This window comes from Clinocottus analis, unplaced genomic scaffold (assembly GCF_023055335.1).
Source record: "Clinocottus analis isolate CAN_PGR_092001 unplaced genomic scaffold, fCliAna1.0.p SCAF_3, whole genome shotgun sequence".
Taxonomy (NCBI): domain Eukaryota; kingdom Metazoa; phylum Chordata; class Actinopteri; order Perciformes; family Cottidae; genus Clinocottus; species Clinocottus analis.
In genome coordinates, this window is record NW_027176042.1 from 6,754,446 (window position 1) to 6,776,606 (window position 22,161).

The 22,161-nt window shown below is 43.6% G+C and overlaps 1 protein-coding gene across 3 annotated transcripts in view; it reads right to left on the bottom strand.

The window, feature by feature from the left end:
* The window catches only part of sox13 (SRY-box transcription factor 13), a 40,219-nt gene that overhangs the window by 3,589 nt on the left and 14,469 nt on the right, over positions 1-22,161 (bottom strand). For 2 of the 3 annotated variants that reach the window (XM_068595030.1, XM_068595032.1), the window contains exons 2-13: positions 15,621-15,837; positions 15,418-15,520; positions 13,240-13,326; positions 12,309-12,481; positions 11,615-11,683; positions 11,403-11,517; positions 8,551-8,627; positions 7,906-8,071; positions 6,199-6,317; positions 4,300-4,378; positions 2,227-2,397; positions 856-1,072 (exon numbers count right to left, since the gene is read on the bottom strand). In XM_068595030.1, coding sequence (XP_068451131.1) covers positions 856-1,072; positions 2,227-2,397; positions 4,300-4,378; positions 6,199-6,317; positions 7,906-8,071; positions 8,551-8,627; positions 11,403-11,517; positions 11,615-11,683; positions 12,309-12,481; positions 13,240-13,326; positions 15,418-15,520; positions 15,621-15,837 — 1,593 coding nt within the window. The remainder of the gene's footprint in view (positions 1-855; positions 1,073-2,226; positions 2,398-4,299; positions 4,379-6,198; positions 6,318-7,905; positions 8,072-8,550; positions 8,628-11,402; positions 11,518-11,614; positions 11,684-12,308; positions 12,482-13,239; positions 13,327-15,417; positions 15,521-15,620; positions 15,838-22,161) is intronic. The other variant, XM_068595031.1, reaches the window with a different exon arrangement.

Consider the following 22,161-nt stretch of genomic DNA (forward strand, 5'->3'; position numbering starts at 1 on the left):
AATCAAAGTTATGGTCTGCATGGTTTCATTTCAGCGGGAAACGTCCAATCAGTCGCGTGGCAGACACTTGTGACACATGTGCCACTAACGGCAGCTGGAAGCAACGCAAACCAACACAATCTGCAGTTTAAATACATTTTAAATTCGATTCTGGGTCAATGTTTTTGACGAATTCAGTAACCATGGCACCCAGTTTGGTAGCCGAGGCTCATGGGTAGTGTTTAGACCAAAGTGCCAAAACAAAGCTGAATTGAAAACTGCCAGTCATAACATGAATCTATACAATCTTTACATTGTCTGAGATAATGCCTGTGGCAAGTGACAGAGGGGGTTGTGCGTTCGTTACGCCCTCAGACAGCTACACATAAGAAATGGAGAGACAATGATCCGGTTTGAAAAAAAGAAAGAAAAAGCAATCAGAAATAGAGGTGAAGGCCGTCGTGACATTCTGATATTGATGTTTTATTTCTGAAAAGCAGTCTGAAAGACGAGGCGAGTGTATCTGTGATGCAAATGGAAAGACAACACTCTAAACACTCTTAACAGCTCCAAGCTCCCAACTCCTCCAGCTTAACTAGTTGGAGGAGTTAGCGGGGAACAATGGCGAGGGATGCTGTTCATTCAGAACTAAAAACGGCACATCTGCAGTATCAATACTCCACTTTTGTTTGTGTCTCGGGGGAATAAAAGAGTTGCTTTGGGAGCCGTGGGCATTGTCTTGACGTGTGGAGCTGCAGAGAAGACTTGTCAGTGGAGCGAATCGTCAAGCGACGTCTGCCGGCGACAAACACGCTCGCATTATTATCTCGCGCGGCGTGCCGGATGTGACCCGGGGGGCCTCGCTGGTTCATCTACCTGTGCGTGTAGGTCGCCCTCTGCTCCTGCCGGCGGTTCTTCATCATGGCCTTGTACTCGCCCACCCGCAGCCTCCGGCCCTCCACGATGCAGGTCCGCTTGGGCCGGGGTTTGTACTTGTAGTCCGGGTAGCGCTCCAGATGCTGCCGGCTCAGCCTCGCCTGCTCCTCGTAGTAGGGCTGCTTCTCCTGGTTGGACATGCCCTTCCACCGGGAGCCTGAAGGAAGGATGCTGAAGGTCAATTTGAGGGTTTTTTTTTAATGGCTTTATGGATTTATTAAGGTTCCCGATCTCTCTGAGAGCTCTTCTGTCCTCACCACGGGCAGAAATTCACACATTAATTTAAAAAAACTAGTCGAAGGCCGTCATAACACTCAACATAAAAAAACGTCAATATCCTCATCAGCAGATGCCATTTAAAGTGACTCTACTCTGTGTGACTTTTAAATAAACAGCAGTCCCCTGTGGTGTCAGACACAGCCACGGGGATAATGCATGTCCTTTAAAAAGGGCCAGTGTAAAGGATTTTGGGCCTTCAGGGTAGAGATCCTGGAGAGGGCCTGATGGCCACCGTATGTTCTCATCCCGCTTGCAAAGGGAGGGGTCTGCAGAGGGGAACTCAGTTTAATCTGCAATTTGCCACAAAAATCCGACACCTCGCTTCAAAAAGAGTTAAAGACAAAAGCTTTCAGCTTCAAGTGGTCTTTACAAAGCCAGTAAGTTCTCACTTGTGTTCTGTCAGGCAGGAATAGCAAACTGAACATATACTTTCTACCTCGTAAAGAGACCTAACTTTAATTTGTTAAAGAAGGACTGCGTTGTTTTTCCTTTAAAATGAGACCGTTGTGCTTTAAGTTGGTAGAAGTCCCCCCCTCAAACGATCACTACATTTTCCTTAATGTGGCGTGCTCATGGTCTATGAAGCATGGTCGGTTAAGTTCCTTGTCCCCGGGGTGAAAGTGCTGCTAACACATCTTCACCCGAAGAGGAGTGAGCGATATGGTAGACATATATGTGCGAGTGTATTGGAGATAACAAATCTCTGTACGAGATGAGGTATTAAAATGGTAATTAGTCATACACTTGTGTAATTAAGTAGATTAATGGTTTATTTGTGTCTGTGTGTGTCTGTGTGAAGGGTGGTTGCTCCCAACAACAAGCGCTTCACAATAGTGGAATGGAATGTAAATGTTTGGTCCAAGGAAAGGGATTCGTGCCCATGTGTGTGTGTGTGTGTGTGTGTGTGTATGAGTGTGAGTGTGTGTGTGTGTGTGTGTCCAGTGGGACAAGCAGGTGGCTGTTGGTGCCCTCACATATGTGAGGCAGCGTCTCAGAATAGAGGCCCCCACCCCTACCCCGTGCAAGACTCACCCAAGATCTTGCTGATGGAGGAGTTGTGCATGTCGGGGAAGGCCTGCAGGATCCTCCTGCGCTCGTCCTTGGCCCACACCATGAAGGCATTCATGGGTCTCTTGATGTGGCCAGAGGAGGGAGGGGGCCGGACCTCGACGTAGCTGCCTTGGCCCGAGGCGGGCAGGGCACCTACAGGAAAGAGGACTCCAGTCAGAAGTCCACTTTGTGATATCGTACTTGTTCCTGTTGTGAAGCCTTTTAGTTAGCTTTTTTTTAGTTCATTTTGATGGCGGCAAACTTGAGTTGCCCTTGTAATTATGACGGGGGCGAAGGAGGAAGTCAGGTGACGTAGTATGAAGAGCAACAAAGTCAGGTTGGATAGATGGCTCAAACAAACACAGGACTTTCACCTAGAACACCGTCGTTTCTGACGCGTAATGAAGCCGTTAGCCGACATGTTGAGTTATTTGAAGTTTGCTATGATACTATACACCTATGTAACTAGGTAAGTAACTGTATTAGTATGTACGCAATGACATTATCTCGGATGTAACTATGTTAGCTACCTTAGTACATAACTACATTAGCACGTATGTTACGACATAATTATGTATGTAACTACCTTAGTACACAACCACGTTAGTCCATATGTAGCTATAACAATACATAACTGTGCCTGTGTAACTACATTAGCACGTATGTAGCTATGTTAGTACGTTGGTTATGTGACCACCATAGTATGTATGTAATTATGTTAGTACTCAACTATCATTGTGAGTATTTACATTAGTATAAAACTACATTAGTGCATATGTGACTACATTAATACTAATGTTACGAGGTCAGTGTGTATGAAACTAGCTCCACATGCATGTAAATATTAATACTAAGTCATGTACTTCTGTAACAAACAGTTATTTGAACCCAAACCATGTGAAGTAGTTCCGTTTTACAAACAAGTGTTTAAAACTGCGGTAATTTCGTAATGTTCTGTATTATGTCATACATGTTGTTTTGGGAGTCTTTGGTAAACAACCTACTCTGTTATTAAGGTATGAGAACGGTTTGACCTTTTTTATTACACCCCTCATGTGGTTATTAACCTTTGCTAAAGGTGAAGTCCCTTTCACCCACAAACATCCTAATGTCTCATGCAGTCATGGTTTCCCCCACCCACATTTTCCATTCAGGATCTGTGTTCTCGTCTCTGTTACCCACACTTCAAGAAGATGATAATTGAGCTGAATTACTATTTGGGGGAAATCTTAATCCCATATTCTGAAAGGGGTAATAGTAAAAAAAAATGTTGTGTGTTAAACCTTCTGTCTATAACGCATTATGCATTACACACAAACTTGTAATGTATTAGAATCCGTTATGAATCCTGTATGATTATAGCTGTAAGCGCCATTATTCATATGGCTTTATAGCAATAATCACAACACATTATGAAGCGTTTCATAATGATCTATAAAGGTTAGGCTTTATTTATAATGGCTGGTCACTGACTGTTTTGTTGCAAGAATCATAGTGTATTATAATTCCCCTAGTTGTAATACATAATCGTAATCAGTTGTAATAAACACTGTGTTGTAATGACCTACAATGTGATTAAAGTAACTTGACTCATAGTTTGTCATAGGTTATAGTTTGCTTTACGTATAGTCAAAATATATCTATAAATCTATGCAAAAACAAGCTTTGTAATTACATTTTTACTTTACTTAAAAGCAAACAATGACCACTTAGACTAAGTTATAATCAATTATAACAATGGTTATAATGCATTATAAAAGAATAATGTATTATGACTATGACAACTAAAATACACGTTGATCCTTGGAAAAAGAATAAGCAGCAATTATGAAGTATAACGATACTTGACAATTACAAAACGCTTTATAATGCATTACGTCATGAATATTTATGGTTTTGTAACTACAATCACACAATGCCATGAACAGATTATAACACAATACAAGCATAGACAAGGACGTTGTGGAAAGTGTTACAAAAAGTTATTCTTAAAGTTATTTTTAAACACATGACCAATCGACACGTCGGTCAAACAGACCCCTCAGAGACACCTACTCTCAGAGTCACTGCTGAGGTGGTCCTCGCCCCGCTCCGAGTGACAGATTCGCTCGCTGCGGGGAGAATCTTTATATTCCTGAAGACATGAAGAAAGACAAAGACGGATTAAGTCACACAAATATTCACACGCAAGCACAAAAAAGGGCGATTTGATCTCCGGCCGCAGTGAAAAAGGTGACCCGCGTGTCTGAGGGGTGTGTCCACAGCGTGGCGTGTCTGTGCTTGTGACAGAAAGCTATTTAAGGTAAAGAAACCGCACGCTCACCATATCAGCTGCTGTTTAAATGCAGAGCTGTAAATGCAAAGGTGGGGAATGACAACACTACGGAGGGGAGGAAGAATGGTGTTTATTGTTTGAGGGAAGGAGGGGAGGAGAAGCTGGGAATGTAAACTACCACACCGCCATCGTATCCATTGCCCCCCTCCCTCGTGCTGTAAAACATGATTGATCCCCCATTCGGTGGAGTGTAATACCAAAATAGGTCAGTCATCGGTATTGGTGTTCAAGCAGGAGGCGAGATGAAGCGGGATAATGGAGAGGAGGAGGAGAGCCACAGAGTACAGTATTACTGTGGACAAAAAGAGAGAGGGCAGGTGGCTCAGTCAATGCCACAACGAGGCCTTTGTGGTGATTGTGAAGCAGCAACAGCTGCTGCTGCAGGACGAGGCTCAGACCAAAGCTTCCGCCACCTCAAAGAGTGAAAGAAACCAGAAGACTAGAATAGAAGACATTTTTTTGTTTTGGTTCTTGTATAAAAAAGTAACAGCCAGGTTGTTTGTTTTTTTCAGATTTAATATACACGGTCGAGGATGCTTTAATGGCCCTTTAAAAACAAAAAGGTATGCCGAGATGCACGATTTTCCGACAGGAGAGTTCTCCATTTTGCTCCACACTAAAGTCGTTGTGTGCAGACATTCTGTACTTTTTCCCCCGTCGCACACGACTGCACTCGCACAAAGAGGAGGAGCAGTCGATCGCATCATTGTCAGGGGACACTGAATCAAGGCCCCTTTTCAATGACTAATAATAGAAACAACAGACACATAACTTCTTTGTCTTTTTTTTTTCCACACTGTGTTTATTTTCCAGGAGGCAATACTCCGATAACACTGCACTGTTACAATGTGCTTCTGTACGTGGTTCCACTACAGCTGGTCAAATCCTCGGTAGGCGAAAGACTCCCTGTAACCCTAAACCCGACTGTGACCCCTGATCGGACCCCTCGTGTCAATCAGAGGAGGTTTATAGCAAGTTCATCTGCTTCACAATTTCACTCTTTTTGTTTCACTCTAACAGCTCTCATCGCGTTGCTTTTGGCACCCATCTCCAATGTCATCAGACACCTTAATGGCCGTTATTTGTGGTTATTACCTTTATTACAATGCTTCAGATGGACTAAACTTCATGAGAGTGACATTAAACCACTTGGTTAGGTTTGGAAAACTATCACGGTTTGGGTTCAATTGGAACGTTTGTTACGCAACTTAAGTATGTAAATGCAACCTAAAATAAGAGTTTCTGTTTTCAGATGGGACAGCAACTGCTGTCTCCTTAGTAAAAATCTCCACACGCAAACTCTGTTGCCAGACTTCCTCTTTTGCTCCCGTCTCAAAGACTAGAGGTTGGCTTTTGTCTCTTTTAGTGATAAACCACGCGGACCCATAACTTTGAGGACGAAACCCGCTCATGACACCCCATGCCCTCCCCGAGAGAGCGAGAGCAAGAGCGAGCGAGAGAGAGAGAGAGAGAGAGAAAATTCTGGTGAAAAAATTTTGAAGAAGTCTTTGTGACTTTTTTGTGAAAGTAATCCTAATTTACGTCTCTGGAAAGGGCTTTGAACCGAAACCTTGAGACTTTACGCGTGTGTGGACTTAGGGGTTTAGTCATCATCTCACCATTTTCCCGCCGCCGTTTCTCTCTCCCTCCCTCTCTCGTCCTGCGGTGCTGTGGCCCCTCAGGAGCTGCTGGGCGTCATGGATGGCCTGGGTGACCACATCGCCGTCTCCGAGGAAACCTGGAGACAAAAAAAAAACACTGGTCAAGGAGGAAGGAGGAAGGCAAAAACGATGAATCTGGCCTCCACTTGTTTCTGTGATATTACCCACACTTCCTGCTTCATAGCTCTTGCCCAATTTGTTATCAAGCGCTCATAACTGTGCTGGGTATGTCAATCGAACACTGCGGGTGGAACTATTTTTGCTTCTTTGCGTGTACTAATTCAGATTGGCTATTTGTGCCAATGCTAACTTCCCTTTTCTTCATCCATTTATGGAGTTACAAACAAGTAGAAATGCTTTTGTTGCAATACATGATGTGTTTAAAAGGGAACGCCACCTAAATTAAGAAAGCCAATAGGATATTTCCTGGGCTTTGGAAAGTTCAATCAATAATTGTGAACATGAGCTACGCCCTAACTCAAAGCCAGCAACCAGAGAATGAAGTCTAAAAAATGTGAAGTCAACAAGTATAAAGTCTGGAGTGTCTCCAGTGCTGCTCCAAAGTGAATGATTGTGTTTGTTTCCGTTCCATTATATAACCAAATGAGCTTATTTCATGTAGTTAAACAGAAAATGTCCCCACATCCTCAAAACATTTCCCTTGGTGCTCAGTGTCGACTATAACGTCTTCTCAATTAATTGTCTTTGGTGCCGTTCCAGGCCTTATATTGGATGACGTCACACATTTGAGTTTTAGGATTAATTGGAGACTCCAAATTGAATTTTAGTGTGAATGGTTGTATGTCTCGAGATATGTACCCTGTGATAAACTGGCGACCGGTCCAGGTGAACCCTGCCTTTGCCCAATGTCAGCTGGGATCGGCTCTCCCAGTCCGGCCCACGTGAGGTTAATCAAACATAAAAAATAAATAAATAAGATACTGCTATGAATGAAATACGGCGACACTGCTTTTACTTTAAAGGCTATTAATGTTGGTGTGAGCGTGCGCTTCCGTAGCCTCACCATCAGGCAGTTTGGACGAATCGAGCCTGACGTGAAAAAGCGTATTGTTATGTAGCTTCTGTTCTCAACGAGCATCGAGTGCTGCAGCAAGCAGCTTCGCCTCACAAAGCGCTCACACCGGCAGGCTCCGCGTCCAGATTGAAAGTTAAAGCTCCTGACCCCGCGTTCTGGGGTTAGGGTTAGGGTTACCTCCATTATGGCAGAGTACTTTAAATCAGGATCACGTTTGGATCTTTACTCTTCTCTCAAAGAGTAAAACTTTCCACACATCACAAGATGTTCAGTGCACTTGTTCAAGCCAACACAGACTGGACTTTTCTCACCGAGGAAGAAAAACTGAACTGAAAAACATGAAAAGCACTTATTGCTTTTGTATAAAGTGAATCAATTGCTGATCTTCAACCTACATCTTTAAAAAGGTAAGCAACAGACTGAACATCAACAAAAGGAGAATTGTATGTGTGTGGGTATATATATATATATATATATATATATTTAAAAAAAGGTTTTATAAGCATGAAAGAGAACCTGTTACCGTGACAAACCACAAAGGGTGTCAAAAACCAAGACTTTGATTGGAGCATCTTTGAGTCGATGCAACAATCTTTTGGGATCACAATTCTTACAGCAGCGGGACTCACTGAGGGCAGATCGTGACGGGCTGTGGGACACCTCTCTCTGGAGATCTCTGGGCCTGTAGGCCCCGTGCAGCGCCAGCGATCCCAGCTCCATGCTCTGCGGGCTTGGGGTTTTCCCCAGCTCCAACCCCTTCGGCTTGGACGTCAGATTCAAGGGCTGACTGGCTTCCTAAAAAAAATAAAAATAAAACACACAGACACACACACACACACACACAGCAAGAGCAGGTGAGCAGGGGCGGGGCCACTGGCGCACAGTTCCATCGCAACCGCAAAAGGGCGAGGGATTCCGGTTATGCACGGCAGATTTGGCATGTCGAAGCGCATCTGTCACACCTTTGTGGCGTTGCTGGTCTTTTGTCTTCACGCGCACCTCATCCTCGCTTACCTTTTGATTATCTAAGCTTTGTTCGTCTATCTCAGCTTGAGAACCAGCATGCAAATACAGTTCACACACACACACACACACACACACACACACACACCCCCCCACACACACACACACACACACACACACACACACACACACACAGGGTGTGGTATCTTCGAGGTATCTTCGTTTGAATTCATAGGATATGGGAAACAGGTTTGTCACAGTGAGATAAACAATCGTTGACACACAACGCACATACTACAGTGATACCGTACCTGTCGGTAGGAACCGCTGCTCCTCTTGACGGGGGTGGGGTGAGGGTTCGACAGCAGCTGCATGGGATAGTCCACGGCTGTGGAAGGTGTAAAATTGTGTGTATGAAAGATATGAAAAGAAAAACACACCTGTGTGCTTCTTCCGATTTGCCACGGAACACAGAGGCTGCTGACAATTGGTAGCCAACACTAGCTAACGGTTAGTAACTCAGAAGTAACCGTCACTCCTCTTGACACGGGTGCGGCGAAGGTTCGGCAGCAGCTGCGTGGGATAGTCCACGGTGATTAATTGTGTGTATGAAAGACATGAACACAATAAATAGCTGTGAAGTTATTCTAATTTGAGTTTAATTAGAATTAACAGCTATTAGCAGCTAACGGTAAGTAACTTGGATGTAGCCGGTGCGCTCTTCTTGCCCGCGGTGGAGTGAGGGACGCTAGCTAACGGTAAGTAACTGAGACTGAGTGACCCCCCCTGCTCTCACGCGCCGCAATTTCTTTACATAGGGAACACTCAATAGTGTTCATCCGCTTTTCATTGAGTTTGCGTCGACATTGTGTACGACATAATAACCAGGCAAATGCAATAGAAAAAAGGAAACGTATGAATGACATGCCATAGTGTTTCACTGTTGTTTCCCATTTGGCTCAATCACAAAAGGATTGAGTCGCTTTTTCGGCCGCTAAACATGCACAAATGAGACAAAAAGTATAAGTTTAGCTCTCAAATAACCCGCTACGGGTGACTGCTAATTGCGCCTGCCAAGCATACTGCGCCTGAGTGCTCATGTGCTATTTGCAACTATTTAAATAAGGTAATACACTTGTCCCCTTTCTAAACAAAGCTGGTAGTGATATTTTTAACATCTTAGAAAAAAATCAGCAGCTCCAATCCATTTCTTTGTGGATGTGTTTATCATAATTTATTTCGTAGTGTACACAGAGAGTTAAGTGATTATATATTGTTTGCTAATATATATACATGTATACAGCTAACAGCGATACAGCTTATACAGCTATACAGCTATATGTATTGTTATACTAACGATACATATATGTATAGTTTAGGTCTTCATATATATATATATCTCTACTAAATACAAATATGTTTTTTGTATATTATGAGGTTTGCTACATTTTTTCCCGTCAGTTGTTCTCTCTGTTTTTTATTAAATCAGTTGAATACCAAATGGAAATTCTTCATCACTAAAGCAGAAAGAACCTTGAATCCAACATCTCTATTAAGCAATGGTTGAGAAATACTGTATTACCTGAGATATTAACGGGATAGCTATATATGATTGAAAAAATATGTCTAAATAGGTTTTAAAGGGGGTTTGCTGACTTCATAACGTACGTAGTGTCTCACTACCGAGGTTAAATGGACCCACGTCCACTTTAAGGCCTAGGGTTAGGTATGAGTTGTCCTACGATGCATTTGAACTAATTCCATGTTGGTTCTCATTCATCACACAGCCTTGAAGTAGATCGTGAAGTTAAATGCAAATGAGTTAACTAATAAAAGCCAGTATCCGAATAAAACGAAACAATTCGACCATTTTTCCGTTCCATTCCCCTCAAAGAAAAGACAACCTCAAATGTCTGGCTTTGGCTGACCTCTTGTACACAATCCAACAGTCCTTCAACAATCTTTTACATTCATCTGTCAAAACATTCGGTAGCGCGCACACGCACACGCACACACACACACACACACACACACACACACACACACACACACACTCTGAATGGCTATACTTAAATTGCACCTACAATGTTTTTGAGGCTGGCCTTGTGTCTTTTGGGTTTGAAAAGATAGAAAAAGACGAGGTCACCCGCGAGCACAGCTTGAAAGACGTGTGAAAGCAGGACCGCACAAAGCCGCAGCTTTCTGAGCTGCACCCTCTATAGCCGGCTAACTGTACAAGCGAGAGTGTGTGAAAGCTACCATCAGCCACATTGTTCAACTGAAGACAGTGTTTGGCGCTCACGAATGCCGTTCTATTTCCGTTAAAGTGGGGCCTTGGGTTGAAGTGTAAATGCTTAGGTTCAAAACCACATGAGCCTGAAGACCAGGGATGGGAATCGTTTGGATTTATCATTACTAGTGCTCTTATCGATTCTACGGATCAGCTTCGTTCCGTATCAATACTCCTATTGGTTCTTTTTGATTATTTTGTGAGAAAAAAGGAAATTAATTAAGAAAAGAATCGACATTGCTTTATCATTCTTGTATTTAAACAAATTGTTCTTCTAGAGCAGCAATACACAAAGTGTTTTTATAATTTAAAATTAACACATTAGCAGCAAAACAATTAGCTGAGCGATTATCTTTAATTTATAAGCCTGTTCTTAAGATCAGACTCCGTATGACATCACTAAGGTTACTGCAGTGGACAAAAAAAGGAGGAAACAAAGCCTTTGTGCAGGTTGATGCCCTGCTCGTTGGTCACATGTTGTGATAAACCGATGCTGTTTCCTTCTTTTACTAGTGAGGGTTTTATTGCGTTTGAGACAACCAGAGTTATCGGCTTCTACCGGAGAGAAACGTAGCCTCACTTTCATCATATATTTACATTTGATTATTTATTTAAATTGTTGTATAGTATATTGTGTTCTTCTTGTGCCAATTGCGTGTCCATGTTTTGTTGTTGCAGCAAATTGTGCTTCAAAAACATATAAAAGATATCGTAGAGGTACGGAATAAATGAAAATTCAATTGTATTTAATTGGACTGGATTTCATTTATTTTTCCCTTTGCCACAATGGATTTGTGGTTTCATGGGGTCCAGTGTGTCCCAACCAGACTCTCCTAAAGGCTGGAACCTCTTTCTGCTGGCTAGACGACTAACCTGGCTTGCAGGGGATGGGCTGCAGCGGCATGGTCATCTGAGGGTCGGAGGTGACGGCGAGGGACTGGGCATTGGGGTGGAAAGCCGGAATCATCACGTAGGGCATGTTCACCTGCTGGGACGAGGCAGGACAAACACATGAAAGTTTTTTCCTCAGATGCTGAGGTGCTGTCTTATGTGAAGAAACCCTGGTGGTCACGAGGGGAACTGACTTGGATCTGCTGCTGAAGCAGGTTGATCTTGTGTTGCTGCTGGATCAGCTGCTGCTGCTGCTTGGCAATCTGGGAAGACGAGACGTGGTTATTGTCAAACACATACACACACATGCATGTGGCCAACAGACACAAGTGCACACTGTGGAAGTGACCTTGATCAGGGTTTCGCTAAAAGACTCAACCTGAACTGCAGAACTTATGAATCATATATCCTGTATCACAACTGTACTTTAAGAAAGACTGATTACTCAAAACATTGACACTGAAACGACAATTGAAACATTATGAGACATTATCAAGAACCCTCACAAATATTTTCAAGTCTGATAAATGGCCTCATGTGATATCACTTGGGTCAGAGTCCATTAGGTATGAATACTACATGTTTTAAAATAAAAAAAAATAAAATCTGGGGGTGTGGTGTAAGAAAAAACTGAGCAGACCCCTGAACCCCGCTCATGAATATTAGATTAAACCCTCAAAAGGCCAAACTGCATTGTGGGTAACGCAGGTTTAAAACAAATACAAAATTTCCTTCTCTCTACCCATTAGTTAGACAGTGTTATGCAATTCAATGATACATTTGTGGCACCACTCAGACTGCAAGCAGCACTCGTGGTCATTGTTTGGATCAGAAATGAGAATTGCTTTAAATGTCACTGATTTCTGATCGGACACCTCGGGGTGGTACCTGTTCCTGCTGTTGCCGAGCCAGCTCCATCTGCTGCTGCTGCTTCTCTAGCAGCAGGGCGGCCATGTTCCTCTGCTCAGAGTGGGCTCCCAGCAGCTGCTCCCTCAGACCGCTCAGCTGGTTGATCATCATCAGCAACTGGAGCTCCTTCTCTGCCAGAGCCTCTGGGGTACCTGGGGGAGGCGGGGTCAGAGGTTCAGGATTCATACTCAATCGTGATCAGTATTGGGTTGTGATGGGTACATGTTTACAATGTGTAGTGGAAGATATTACTTGTTTAAAAGCAGCACATAGCGGAGCTTTTGGTAGTGTTTTTTGCGACCTTTACATATTGTGCTGTACACTGGTTACATTTTCTAATAAATAACTTATTTAATTATCATCATCGTATTAGGGAGACACAGTAGAAAACTCGAGGTTTTCTGGGTTTGAACGTTCCTCCTTGATTTCATTCAGTAAAACAAGGACTATTCAGTGGCTTGCTCATTCTAACAAGAGGAAACTATCTTTATATCGTTATATAGGTTTGCTTTGTACCAAATCACAAAGTGTGGTTTGTGACAGTAGGACCGGAGCGATGACACGATCAGGGCCCCTCTGAATACATAGTTGAGCTGTATAAATAAGCCACATCCTCCTCATTCTGCCTCTCCAGACGTGTCTTATTATTAGTTTCCAAGCCCTTTTGTCCCAACTCTGATTTTAAGAGAAACGCCAGACAAAGCCAATAAATTTGACAGATAAATGATCAAAGCGGTGGTGTACCAAATTATCCCAGTTATCTTTTGTTGACACGTTTCATGTAACAGATGAAGTTCATTGCAAATAAATACAAAACTAAAAAAGCAGGTATTTGCACAATCAAAACAGTGGTGTGTATTTAAGTGGTGTATAAGTGGTATAAAGGTGTTGTTGGTGTTTGAAAGCTGACCTTTCAGTCGTCCTGCCTCCACTGTGCTTTTATCCAGAAGTTTCTCCTTCCAGTCAGCATTCAGCAGCTTCTCAATGGTGGGCATTACTGTTAACAGGACACAACAGGTACTCAGCAGGGCAGCACTGGGCTGAACTCGACGGCATGGAAAATATTTTCCCATCAAATCAAGTCCATCTGACACTAAAACCACATTCTCGGCCTCTCCTCTGCCTTCCCTAATGGCATTGATTGAACAAGACGTTCAAGGTGCCGAAGGGCAGAGGTTGTTCGTGCCTCCGGGAGAAGTTTTGAGTGTTTGAGTGGATCGATATTTGGACACAGAACAATCCGAGGTCAGCGAGTGGAGAGAATTTAAGAAACTAAAATATTTTTTTGAAAGGGCGACGAGTGCAGTGCTTGCTGGGGAAAGACCGAAGGGCAGTGAGAGTCTCTGGGAATAGCTCTGGAGAGCAGCTTTTTACTCCACGTGTGAAGGATTGAGCGAAATCAGACAAAAAGCACCAAGATCCCTCCGAAGAAACCCATTCAGGGGGCAAAACAACACGCTCACTTTTTCGCGAGACAAACAGTCACTTCTGCACATCGATTTATCAGCGGACTGCATTGTTTAATGCTGAATGGCGGCAGAATGTAGTGCACTTAAACACATAAGATGCAGACTCTGGTAGCTGAGAAAATTGTATGGTGTGTGTGTGTGTGTGTGTGTGTGTGTGTGTGTGTGTGTGTGTGTGTGTGTGTGTGTGTGTGTGTGTGTGTGTGTGTGTGTGTAGGCAGGAGATGTTTCAAATACAATATTGAGGTGAATGCTATGTACTGAATTAAGTGCCGGTCCAAATGCAAGTCGGTCTCTCGTGAGCGTGCTGTATAAAAATGCTTCTAAAACTTATGAAAGTGCATCAACTGCAATTTGCATGACAAATGTTTGCATACTAAATATCAGGGCAAAGGCAACTTAGCGCGTAAAAATATCGCATTAACTTTGCAATCGATTAATGGCGTTAATTGATGGATCATGTGTTAACTGCATTTTTCTAATTTTTTTTGTGCTTTTACTGTGAAGGCGATTCATGTAGGTGCGCACGCGCGCTTCCGTAGCCTCAACGACATGCAGTGTTGACTACTTGCCGACTTGAGCCTGACGTGAAAGTTTCTGTGCGAGCGAGTCGCTCGCCTCACAAAGCGCTCAGTCTACCGGCAGGCTCGCGTTGTGAACTCAGCGCCCAGATTGAACATTAATCGCGCGAACAGTACCTGTTCAGAAAAAAAAGAAAGAACACAGATCTATAAACTAAATGTATGTATGTTAACTTGCTGTTGTCCAGAGTGCCTGTTATATTGTTCTGATAACATTACTTTAAAATGAAAGCCTGCAATACACTAGTTTTTACTTATAAAAACGCATAATGCGATTAATCGCAGAAAAATCATGCTATCAATCAGTTCTTTTTTTTTCTTTGCCCAGCCTTATTAAATATTTAAAAAAATATGTTGAGAGCAGGCAGCAATGTCCGGTTCTGCCAAGTGACGCCGATACGGAAGTGTCTTAACACCTGCTTTCTCTCTACTGACCATCAGGGGGCGACTCCTGTGATTTTAGAAAGGTTTAAGAGAAAAGGACTCGACTTCTCACTTGGAAATACTGTCATTTCTGTTCATCGGTTGCAAAAAAACCCGTCTGTAATCTAAGATTTCGACAACACAACCGTCAAACTCGATGCTCCAAAACCGATGCGTGACGTCACCGTGACTACATCCACTTCCTCCTCAGAACAGAGGTTGACGCCTGGGTGAACCATAATTACCTGTTCATCATTAAATAAGCATTTCTTAGAATTATGAATCTGGGATTATTAGTCTAGAAGAAAATAGTTTTGATTGATGAATGCTTAAAATAAGAGTAAGAGCCCTTGGGTTAAGATTACTTTGACAAAAATATTCAAAGCAGGTTAACGAATAAAAACAGTGTACAGAATTAAATTAAGTCCGCACAGCCACGGCTCTTCTTCTAAATAACAGGAGCAATTTTTCAGTTTGATATTGAGCCAAAGTGTGAGTGATTGGATGATCAATACTGGGACGGCTTCTTCTGCCAATCTGAGTATGATTACTCAGATTGGCAGCGCCATCAACACAGAGCAGAAAGTGACTGAGCGAGCGCGTTAGGCTGAGACCGACCTTCCTTGAAGTGGGATTGTCCGTCCGGTCTGTCATGTGTCCTGACCTCCCTCAGTCCCATGGGACTTTGCCTGTGAGACAGCTCCTTACCCGGAGAGCCCTCCTGTCGGGGGGCACAGAAAGCAAACGGACTCAGAACAGGACAAGAAAAAGTACGCCTTTCCCACATTCCCCTAAATTATCCGTCGATAACCCTCTCTTACCGAAGGGGAGCGGGACAGAGGCGGGGTCAGTTGTCGGGCCTCCAGCGGATGGTTTCCCGACCAATCGCGCGAGGGAGACTTCTTGATGGGCTCTGCGTGGGTAATGACGCCGACTCCTGCACCGTTCTCCTCCTGTTCCACTTTTACACCGACACACGTCATGCTGACATCCCCGCCTGGCATGAGGTGCAGTGCTGGAGGGCTGGGCTCAACCATTCTGTTGAGAGACAAACGACAGCACACAAAGCTCGGTGTCATTTAGGGCGTGGCGTGGTTTGGCCACTTGCCATGGCAAGTTTTGATTGGGTATCTGATGTAATTACTGCAAAGGGCACAGATCAAGGGAAGAACAGCGTGCACTTTAGAACTCTACACTTACATTTAAATGTCAGCAAAACAAATCTCATAATATAAAACTCATAACTTATCAGGGTGAACAAGTTAAAACGACTTTTGGAAAAGAAGTTGGACGGGATCAAGAGTCTACAACGAGTTAGCGGCTCTGTGTGACTGTTGACAGATGGCCCAAAGCACTGTGCTGTCACCATGATGACAAGTTTATGTAGCACGTATAATGTTTACCATGTTCACCCTCTTAAAGCAGCATGTAGCGTGCTAATATTTGCTGATTAGCACTCAACACAAAGTGCACCTGAGGCCGATAGGAATGCTATTCATTTTTGCAGGTATTGGACAACCTTTTGTCCTGATGATGGCACGAGATGTAAAGTCATGGAGTTGAAGTTGATCAAATGTATCCTCTGGGGACAATGATTGCCCACAAAAGTCCTGCCATCAAGTAAATGTTGAGATACTTCACATAGTAAGTGAAAATGTTGACTCGCTGGTGGTGCGAGAGGTAAATTCAGCGGATCACCCAAAGTCCTTTGAATTTACTCTCTGGCGACCTTGAATGTCGGTGGCAAAAGAAAACTATGAATACTGTGCGCCAAAAACTAGTACTTGGCCCCTAAAAAAGACCAGGTAAAAACTAACAAACGTAGAAGATTGTAATTTCTGAGTCAGTAAAGAACATGTAGCAGAAAGAAAAACTCTGTGCAGCAATACTTGAGTGTATTATTATACATATGACTAGTACTGTGGAAAAGACAACAATTAAACAAAACACACCTATCTATCTATCTATCTATCTATCTATATACACACACACACACACACACACACACACACACACACACACACACACGTATGTAAGTTAATATAAACTAAATTGAAATAAAGACCTGGCTGCTGTTCAATGTCTCTGCTTCATGGCAACAAATGAGAAGCTCTGTTTTAAGTCACAGCTGAAGTCAAGGTCAAAGGTTAGGTGGTGGTGGTTACGTTACTACCACCTAGGGTCAAAGCCAGGCGTATTGTCCAATTGTGTGTGTGTGTGTGTGTGTGTGTGTGTGTGTGTGTGTGTGTGTCAGTGAATAATAGTAGGCTAAAAGGGAGGGAGACAGACAACGCCTCAGTGAGGAAGAGAAGGGGAGAGAAAGGAAGAGAGGACAGGTTGACTGAGAAAGGTTTGAACCACAATGAACTTGAGCATATCAACACAGGCTTGTGTGTGTGTGTGTGTGTGTGTGTGTGTGTGTGTGTTCTATTATTTCCTAGCTCTGTGGCGGGAGGAAAGAAAAACACAGCAGACAGCAGAACAAAACAAACATAACACACAAGGGCAAAAAGTGCACATATATATTAAGAGGCAGAGAAAAAAAAAGCCATTGTTGGAGCCGGGGAACAAAGGAAGCCGGGACAATGGGGGAGAGGCTGACAAAAGCCGCCGGCCGCAGGAAACAGGCTGGATAACAATGCCAGCGGAATGTGCCGACCAACTCGGGAACACAGCAAAAAAGAAAAGAAAAGCGGAGCGCCACCGTTCTGCGGAAAGCATAATAATGACTAGACCCCCACTCCCTCCCGGCCTGCATACCTTGTTTCCGAACAAAGCCACCTGTCTGCCAGGGTCCGTGGCTCCAAACCCCAGTGATGTATGTACGTGTGTTTATTATGTGTGCGTTCAAAAGCTGCACCAATAAAAGTCTACGAGTCTAAAACACACAGCCAGGCCAACACCTTCATCTTCGATCAACTGTGGCAAAGAGCTGCGCAACTCCCACAAGTCAACTCCCTCCGACCGACTGCGCTTGTGCTTGACAGCTCAACACAATTAACCTATTGTTCTTCTGCAATGGGAACTTTCTCAGGATCAACAAAAGGTGCAGGTTTAGGGTTGGTAAACAATCCCATTTACAATTCCGGAGGCCGAACAAACATGCGCAGCGCATTTCCTTCCGAGAATGCAAAGCTGTTTGTTTGTACCGATTGAAACCTGCTTGATTTACATCTGTGTTCTGCTAGCTAGCTAGAGAGGCCGCTAGCGATTCTGCGCATATCAAAAAAACCATGGAGTGATATTGCTCCATAGCGCCACTAGCGGGCACCTTTAAATTCTACTGCAAAGTTACGCTCTAGCTAAACTCCCTTACCTACTGCAACTTCAACAGCCGTTTAGGCAAATAACGACCAAACTAAATCCCGGATAATCACATTTCGTGTGCATAGCCGCCATGGATTTTCATGAAACAACCAAGAGTCGTAAAAGCGAGTGTGAATGGTTGTCCGTCTCTATATGTGCTCAGCGATAAACGGCCGCCCTCCAGGGTGAACCCGGCCTTTGCCCAATGGGATCGGTTCAAACGCCCCCGCGACACTGAATAGGACAAGTGGTTTGGATTGTGGAATGGAAAATAATCAGTTTTTCACAATGATGTAGAGTCCTTATATCACCAATTTAGCATTACTGGTGCTGCAAGCGATACTTCTACCGACTCTACTGCTACCGAACAATCCATTTGAATACTACTGTTGCTCCCACCGAAACAGCTGTTGCTGCTAAGACTTCAGCTCCAGCCATCAGTGCTACTACATCAACGTCAACGAACGTGTTACAACTACCACTGTTTCCACGAGGTTGTCGTGAGGTGCCGATACGGCGGTATCTCTTGCGATAGAATGGTGCCTCTTTAATATTTTTTTTTTTATGGCAAATGAAATGTGGCAAAAGTTGGAAATCATTGAGCAGCACAACACCCTTCTGATTGTTTTATAAACTGTTTCTCAATTGACCTTTTACGACACCATGTATGTGTGTACAGATACAAATTATATCCCTGTGCTGCTGACTATAAAACATGTTCTACTAATACGACTGTTACTTTAGTTATGTTAGAAAACTAGTCAAACTGGGCAATGTTAAGGTCAGTTATTTTTGCTTTATCTATATACACTATTTATCCATTATTAATCCATTTTTACACTCACTGCTCGTTACTTCCCACCCCGTGCCATCTGGGTGAAGAAGCTCGGTGTGCACCTACAAGGGGAGACACTTTCATTCAACGGCTTTGAGGAGTTTGGAGTATGATTTTAAAAAATGTAAATCATGGGAGGAAAAAATATAGAACGCCAACATTCCGCCAAACACTTTTGTTACGGCATTGCAACACAACCCGCAAACATTACCTGTCTGCCAGAGCTCGAAACCTGCACCGATTGTGTGTGTGTGTGTGTGTGTGTGCGCGCGTTTGTTTGTTTGTATCTTGGAACGCGTGTGTGGATTCAAACTCTGAGTCACAACAAAACTGTCTCACATTGCTGAAGGTAACTAAAGCCTGGCAGCACATTAAGTAACATTAAATACAGCCGCAAGCGGGCACGAGGAAGTCGGGGATTTAAACACAATATCAAACTCAGATATATGCGCTTGTTTTTAGAAGGCCAAAAATATAAATGATCCAAATCTAAAAACGTCTGTCTTATGATCCCAAATGTTTTTATGATCTGAATAACCCGGATACTTAACATCTGCAGTGACCATCAGTACACACACAAAGATGTGTATCAGCCAACCAGTCCGATTGCTCTTTTTCAGGAAGCTGTTTAGCTGCAGTCGGTATCAGTGAGGGGCTGATTGTGTGTGTGTGTGTGTGTGTGTGTGTGTGTGTGTGTGTGTGTGTGTGTGTGTGTGTGTGTGTGCTGGCAAGCAGCAGCACACCAAGTTTTGTCCCACGGCGAGTTATTCCTGGGTCTAGGTCTGCCCCCCATCTCCACAGAGGAATAGTCTATAGAGCTGCCACAGGTGGCTTTCACACGCCTCTGCACGGACTCTCTGTGTGTGTGTGTGTGTGTGTGTGTGTGTGTCACCCAATGCTGAGGTATGCTCTGAATCTCAGCCATCCACAGAGCCGCTGACAGCAAGGAATGCCTCAAGGTGTGCGAGGGTTTTAAAAGCACAATGTCGTTGTCTTCTGTCAAACAATGCTTTATGAGTCTTTGGACTGAACAATAGGGAATACCTCCTCGCCTTTTCCCTCCACATCGCTCTCGTTTAATTAAACACTTACCCCGCCTATAGCTGACTGCACCCATGTGGAACCTGACCTTGTGTACGTATGCATGTATGTGTATATGCATGTGTGTGTGTGTGTGTGTTGGATGATTCGCATGGCATCGCCTTCTTCCCGAGGTTATCCGATTGCCGCCCGTTTGGTTTTTTCCGACCACCTTACGGTGCCGTTCACCATACACTGCTGACAAATCACAATGAAAACAGACCTCAGAGCGGCTATTGAGCTAAAGAAACAGGGACAAAAATGAGAGAAAAATAATAATAAATACGCATACGATTTCTGTTCCAATTGTCTGTCGCGTTCAGCTCACACAGACAATTTATTTATTTTGCTTCCGATGCAAATATGTTTATTTGAGGATCAAGCGTGGTACCAGGAGGGGATGTGGACTGTGTCATTGAGCCCCACTGACACCTGTTGCTAAGAAAGTGCACTGGAAACAAATATGATAAACTATAAACATAATAGCTCAGTCAAACGGAGACAGTGAAAGAAACAAATATTTAGGATAGTACTTGGATAATATAAAAAAATATCTAAGAGCATAAACATTGAAAAATTGCAATGTTGTCACTTGATTTTCACTGGAGGACTGGCTTATTTTAACCAACAGTCAAGTTAGTTGCTGAACAGCACTTACTTTATATCAACAATGGCTCAAATTACACAAAATGGGTAATGAGAGAGGTGAAGATGTGACAACCCCACAGAGAAGTATTGCCCGACCATCAGAATTTACTACGGCCTTTAGAGCAAATTACACCACTTTTTTATTTTATCTTTTTTTTTTTTCTGAATACGGAAATATTTCTAAAGTTCCAATCTGAATCAATTGCAGAGGACCAGTTAACACGTTGTTGGAGGACCCGCTCTCGACGCCCCCTGGGGCCGCAGTGCAATCTCACCGGCCATCTTTACACTCGTCTGTTTGATATGTATATTCACCCAGAATGGCTTGTTTCTCGAAAAGCCCTGAAAACCAAGTGAAACAGCAACAAATGTGTAACTTGTTGTTACGGTGTGCGTGTGTTTGGGTCAACTGACCCAGAAGTTTGTGCGTAAAAGCAGATTGGCGAGTACAACATAAACACTACAAAAATCACCACGACTTTTATGGCGTACAGAACCTGTGCGATTTGAGTGAAGTAAAAACTTCAAAAATGATCCCATTGAGGCTACTGTCAGATTCTGACCCCGGTAATGGCCGCCCCGCGTCCCACGTCCCAGCAGGTAGGTGGGACGTGGAAGAGGAACATGCCTCCGTCCTCAGATTTTAAAAAAATAAATCCGCTCCTTTCCTTCGAGTGCGGGCAACAGTGAAACCCTTCACTTCCCACGACGTGAGAATCACTTCACTCAAAACCGTCAGTTACCCAACAAGTTGTAACACGTGGAAAAAAACTAACATTCCCCCCTCCGGGGATTGGCAATGCAAATCCCTTCTGTTGTTCTCCCTTTTTTTTTCTTCCTTTGTTTCCTTCTTCTTTCTCTCAGTGTTTTCTTTTCCACCCCGCCAACAGAAGCAGCTTGTTGGGTTTACGTTGCCCATGCCGCTCTCCAACTAGTGCTCGAGGCAGAATAGCAGGGAGAGCACAATAGAGAGAGAGAGAGAGAGAGACAGAGAGAGAGAGAGAGAAAGAGAGAGAATAAAGTCTTCTAAAGAGGTTTTACTTGGTGATAAACAAATAAAGACAAGACATTCCTATTGTCAACCCTGAGACTGACAGCTGTAATTACAGAAGGCATCAAACGGCAGGAACTACAACGCGTCTGGCGGCCGATCAAAACGACACACACACACACACACACACACACACACAGATGTGTTGCACATTGTCTACAACCTGGGCCATCGCACTTTATACACTTTGAGTTTTTTAAGTTCCTAACCCGCCATACGATCGTGTCGAGACAAGCGCCAAGCTGATGTCCAAACAAATCTTCGGGGACATGTTTCACGGTTTTTCGCATTTGCTTCGGGGTGATGAGGCCAGCGGGTGTTCTCATCTATAGGCCGGAGGGTCTGGCCCGGACGGATCACGCCCAGAGAGAGCTTCCAGCAAACTGAAACAAAGGAACCGGATCTCACGCCAAATCTGCTTCTTCTTTTTTTTTTATCTGCT